At 44.1% G+C, this 6,000-nt stretch overlaps 1 protein-coding gene across 3 annotated transcripts in view; it reads left to right on the top strand.

Annotated features, from left to right (window-relative positions):
- The window catches only part of garnl3 (GTPase activating Rap/RanGAP domain like 3), a 105,984-nt gene that overhangs the window by 44,977 nt on the left and 55,007 nt on the right, over positions 1-6,000 (top strand). For all 3 annotated transcript variants that reach the window (XM_083642430.1, XM_083642429.1, XM_083642428.1), the window contains exon 4: positions 1,739-1,838. In XM_083642430.1, coding sequence (XP_083498556.1) covers positions 1,739-1,838 — 100 coding nt within the window. The remainder of the gene's footprint in view (positions 1-1,738; positions 1,839-6,000) is intronic.

Below are 6,000 nucleotides of genomic sequence, written 5' to 3'. Positions count from 1 at the left end.
ACACTCAGGATTTTCATCTGTTGTTCCAGTTTAGATTGAGCTTCTTCTACACACTCAGGATTTTCATCTGTTGTTCCAGCTTAGATTGAGCTTCTTCTACACACTCAGGATCTTCATCTGTTGTTCCAGTTTAGATTGAGCTTCTTCTACACACTCAGGATTTTCATCTGTTGTTCCAGTTTAGATTGAGCTTCTTCTACACACTCAGGATTTTCATCTGTTGTTCCAGTTTAGATTGAGCTTCTTCTACACACTCAGGATCTTCATCTGTTGTTCCAGTTTAGATTGAGCTTCTTCTACACACTCAGGATCTTCATCTATTGTTCCAGTTTAGATTGAGCTTCTTCTACACACTCAGGATTTTCATCTGTTGTTCCAGCTTAGATTGAGCTTCTTCTACACACTCAGGATTTTCATCTGTTGTTCCAGTTTAGATTGAGCTTCTTCTACACACTCAGGATTTTCATCTGTTGTTCCAGTTTAGATTGAGCTTCTTCTACACACTCAGGATCTTCATCTATTGTTCCAGTTTAGATTGAGCTTCTTCTACACACTCAGGATTTTCATCTGTTGTTCCAGTTTAGATTGAGCTTCTTCTACACACTCAGGATTTTCATCTGTTGTTCCAGTTTAGATTGAGCTTCTTCTACACACTCAGGATTTTCATCTGTTGTTCCAGCTTAGATTGAGCTTCTTCTACACACTCAGGATCTTCATCTGTTGTTCCAGTTTAGATTGAGAAGCTTTTGATGGTTTTGTCTTTCGTCGGGTCTTCTCCAGCCTTTCTTCAACACTTAGCACTTGCTAAATGAGGCTAAATCCAGGAGCCCTTTCTCATCCAGCGCTACACGGACACACTTTGAGACTCTGATCTGTTAACTAAAATACAAGCTAAGCATTGTCTTATGCACTTTCTTGATGCATGTCTCATACACTTGCCTGGTAACACTGACCTCTCTGTAGATCATATCCTGTGGTTACTTGTAGATCTGTTCTCTTTGTAAGCTCTCCATCATACTAATATCTTTCCTACATTTAACACGATTGTCTCATATTGTCAGAGTTGCCTTTCCATCAATGTCAAATCTTTTGTTTGACAGTTCTCTTTTGACAATAAAGATGATTTGAAGTTTAGTGGGCGAGCGCAAGCATGAATAAAGCACTTTTGTCTTTGTGATGTATTCAACGGTTCCCATTAGTTCCTTATTCATTATAGATGTTTTTTATGGATTTTATTATGTCCGTTTCCAGCAGTACAGCTACAGTGCGTAGCCATTAGTCTGTTCATCATTGTGAATGTGGGCCTATCTATTATTTCATTGAAGTACATCACCTCCACTCCAGCCTCTTGGCGGTCTTAGCTCCATTGCTTTTGTCTAATCTCTTGACACATAAGACACATTTTTGGTATTTAGGAATGATATCATGTAACAAAAGATAAATATACTCTGTGGAAAGTTCAGACTGTCAGCTTTTAATTGGTGGTCTTTACTGGCCTTCATGATACAACAACTTGATAAACTAATGAGGACAAGGGGGTGGGGGGATTAAAACAACTCTAACTCGATATGTCTGTGCTGCGGCTGTATCTGATCTTATGCTCTGTATTGTACACTGTATTGGACAGCTGCATTGCGTAACAGTTTTCCATGGAGAAGATTGCCCTGACTCAAGCTGTGACTATTATGATGACAAGGTGGGATGTGTGTGCGTGTGTGTGTGTTTTCGTGACTCTCAGACTACGGACTACACCCCAGGAACCTGGAGGAGAACCGATGTCCATCTGGAGAATCCGGAGTACCACACCAGATGGTTCTTTAAATACTTCCTGGGAAAAGGTCAGTGCTTCTCTGCTGCTCTCTGTTCAAAGACAACACACGCACACGCACACACACACACACACACACACACACACACATACGCACACACACACGCACACACGCACACACACACGCACACACGCACACACACACACGCACACACACACACACACACACACACACACACAATTGTTCGAGTGGCCATCACTGATCACATCATGGAGTGCTCGAATGACGTCACTCAGCGCAAAATTGCTCAACTTCGCATGTCATAGACATTGTGACATAATCAGTGACATCACAATTGCTGATGACATCATCCAATGTGGGACAAAAATGGAAAGAAACAACCCACTTACTCCATTTTATGTGTGTATCTATATATATATATATATATATATATATATATATATACGGTATATATATACGGTATATATACACACAGTATATATATATATATATATATATATATATACTATATATATATATATATATATATATATATATATATATATATATATATATATATATATATATATATCCTGCTGCACATGACTTTGCTTATCTTATGAAGTCAGCCTTGCACCACTCTTCATTCAAGGCCAAAACTAGTTAGCATCAAGCCATATCCCCACTGAGAGTCTCAACCGCACTGCTAATCCCATCCCCAGCCCAGGGAGGAAGCCAGCGGAGGACACACAGCCTGGAGGACACACAGCCTGCCAGACGGAGCAGAGGCTTGCCTCCAAGAGATAACACAATTAACATCTGACTGCTGGCTTATGAAATGAGCATAGCACAGCACTCTGCAGGCCAGGAGGAGCACGGCACTCTGCAGGGCGGCAGCAGCCATTCTTCACAGGCCGTTAAAAATGCATTAGAAGCGGTCAGCTGTCCCTTCCCCTCTCTGACCCTCCGTGTTTCCTCGCCCCTCATTAACTTCTCACACTCACCGTCTCGGCAAAAGACCATCGCCCGGGTTCGGTTACCCGATCCGAATCGGGAGCAATACCTGAGGGAACGGCTGAGTGGAGAGGAGGAGCGAGATAGTTGTTAATAAAGGTTAGACAGCAAAAGTCAGAGGGAGGGATGGAGGGAGAAACATGATGGGGAGGGTCTAATCCAGTGGTTCTCAACATGGGGTCCGGGGACCACCAGGAGTCCACGAGGGGCTTTCAGGGGGGTCCCCGGCAAATAGATGGATTGTTAAACTTCAGCATTATTTCATTTACAAGAAGTTAACACCATTATAGAGACTGTTGTAGAAAGACAGTTTTGATCATAGTTATCACTCTACTGTACGTACGAAGAGCATCATGGAATTCTGCAAAAAATCACAGCTAACAATAAAAATATTCTCAGATTTGGGTTCGAGGGACAAAATCTTGGGGGTCTAACGATGGCTCTAATGAGGACTAAACGAGGGGGTCCTTGATGTGAAAAAGGCTGAGTCTCACTGCTCTAATCGTACTGTGACTTGGCCAGTTTGTGTCTGTGGAAAAACGCTCAGCCTGTCCAGCCCTCAGCTGAGCCATCTGTGCCTCACAGCCTGGCCCAAGCTGCCCGCAAGGTCCCACATCAAACAGTATTGACTCACGCCCATTGATTCTAACTCCAGCATATCCTGTCTGTTGAAGCGTTCAGTTTCAGTAGTACAGTAAGTCGTACCTTAATGAGCTGAGGAATAACAATAAAACTCTCAAGTGTTTGCATTGGGGTCCTTCAGACAGTGACGAGCTCGAGCTACCTGGCTAACTGATGGATACATGGAGAATAAAGAGAGCTGGACACAGTGGAAGGCATGGGTAAAGAAGGGGAAATCTGAGCGGTTTTTCCTAACCTGTACAACATTGATGTTCTATGAAAACATTTGTTTTTGCGCCAAAGATCGTCTATTGGTAAAGGTCCTTACACATCAAGAGCGATGCGAATATACAGCACGAAATTGCGATACGAATTTTGACCCACCTGTCAATCACAGCCACAGATGTGTACACGTCGGAAGCGAATTTCTGAAAAATCGACCGTGGTTTGGAAAAATAAACACCGCAATAGCGCTTGGCGAAACTTCGCCGTTGGTATGCACGGTTGCATTGACTCATATTGGTTCGGAAATCGCACGAAAGAAACGCTCCCGATGTGTAAGAACCTTAAGAACCGAAGGCTTATACCTTGTTCCACTGCAACATCATGGCTGGAGCACTGTGGTCCAAAAAGGATAAGAGCCTCGCTCCTGCCTTCAATATACGATCTTTGTCTCCCTTCCAGGCAGTAGACCGGAAACAGTATGGCTGCCTCTATCTCTGCAAAAGTTTCGTCTAGAAGCCACATAATTGTTATAAATATCAACAACCAGCCAACATATATCAAAGCTGGTGACTTATATGGAAAAGATTGTAACTCGAACTGGTTAAAAGTGACTATGACTACGCTTTGAGCCTGGTGAACACTTAGGTAGCAAACGTAGGCTAACACCAAGCTAACGGGGGATGGAGATTTTGAGATTTGTCAACAAAATACCGTGGTGACCAATTTAAGCTAATTAGCAGAGCAGGGAAAAACACAGCTACACATGAAATATCTGAAAAACGACAAAAGTGACTGGAGGGGGGCATTAAGGAAACGGAAGCAGAAGATGCAGATAAAGAAAGGGATGGCGTCAGGAGAGAGAGAGAGCAGAGGTCCTGCGTCTAATTAGGTTTGGGGGTCTGTTCAGTGTTGTCTCTGGAGATGTTGCCTCGTCAACCACAGAGGCAGAGACATGAATGCGTGACTGTGCCCTCAGGAGATCTTTGTTCCTGTCACACACACACACAGCGTGCACTGAGGCGGTTAGGGGGTAATGAAAGCAAGGACAAGATGAATCGTTTCCCACACACCTATCGTTCGTTTGCTGTGGTCCAGATCGGTTGATGAGTTTGTAAACTCGGAGCATTTTCCCCTCGGTTCGCTTTCTTTTCACGAAATCCAAGCGAGCCTAAATGCGTCACTACAAAGCACGTAAAAAACGTTCACTCTGTTTATTGGTCAGATGTGTCGGGGGCGGGGAGCGAGAACGTAAAGACAGAGAAGAAGAAGGTTCTGTGTTCAGTGTTCTGGACTAGTGCACGTTGCTATGCAGTTAACATGGAGCAACGGCAGAGGTGGCATTTGCTCGTAACTGTTGTAATTCTCTGGGCAATATAGCAGGCAAAAGGACCAGCAGAATGCTGAACGCACTTCGAGGAAACGTCTTGAAAATACTAAAGTGTTAATAGTCATGATACTATAGTAGTATGCTAGTAGTAATAGACCCTTTGCACAGCAGCCAATTTGTGTCTCTCAACCATAGACATAAATAATATGGACGTAGCTATCCCATTGAATTTCGTTTTCCTGGCGGAGTTCAAACGTTGGCCGTCACCATCTTGATTTTTCGTCAGCAGAGTGGGAGGGAATGGGTTGAGTCCTTGCGCAGCTCACGTGAGATGGGAGTTTCCCAAAGCCGCAGCTCCGCCTGCTATTGGTCCGTGATCGACGAGCTGTACGATCACTGGACAGACGATCTGTCAATCACCCCCTTTTCTATCATCTATTTTACTCTAAACGGGTGAGTTCTATAAAAAATGACCCCCCTACAGTTGTTGTGAAAAGGTGAAATTAGCTATATAGACCAAAACCGTGTTTTGTCCCTCACTGGAAAGATGTTTAATCCTGTTACAAAGTCGGCCATTTTAACATTGGGGGAATGCCTACTGCCCCCGACACCTAGTGGCCATTTGAGAAACTACAGCTTTTCAATTCACTTCCGCATCATCAGAGGGAAGGGGGTGGGCTTGCCCACTGGTCTCAACTCAAGGCAGCGTAAACCCAGGTGTAACCCACTAACATTAATGATGGTTTCCAACTTCCATTCCATTTAGGTGTTCCAGCGCCCTTCATTAATGTTGTTGGTCACGCCTGTGTTTACCCTGCCTTGAGACACAAAATGGCTGCTGTGAAAAGGGTCTATACTATACTGCTGCAGTTGGGTCGGTTCGAGGTCGGATCACGTTCCCACCACAAAACGAACCGCACCAGAGTTACTTTGGGACCAGACCGAGACCACCTCCTCTCGGTTTCTCGGTGCGGTTGTTTGGGGTCCGATTGCTATGTTCCCACCTGCCCAAATGAATCCCACCAAGGGGGAAAACGAACCAGA

Source organism: Poromitra crassiceps (assembly GCF_964638095.1).
Source record: "Poromitra crassiceps genome assembly, chromosome: 8".
Taxonomy (NCBI): Eukaryota; Metazoa; Chordata; class Actinopteri; order Beryciformes; family Melamphaidae; genus Poromitra; species Poromitra crassiceps.
The sequence above is the reverse complement of the archived record's forward strand: the minus strand, read 5'-3'. Positions and strand labels throughout refer to the sequence as shown.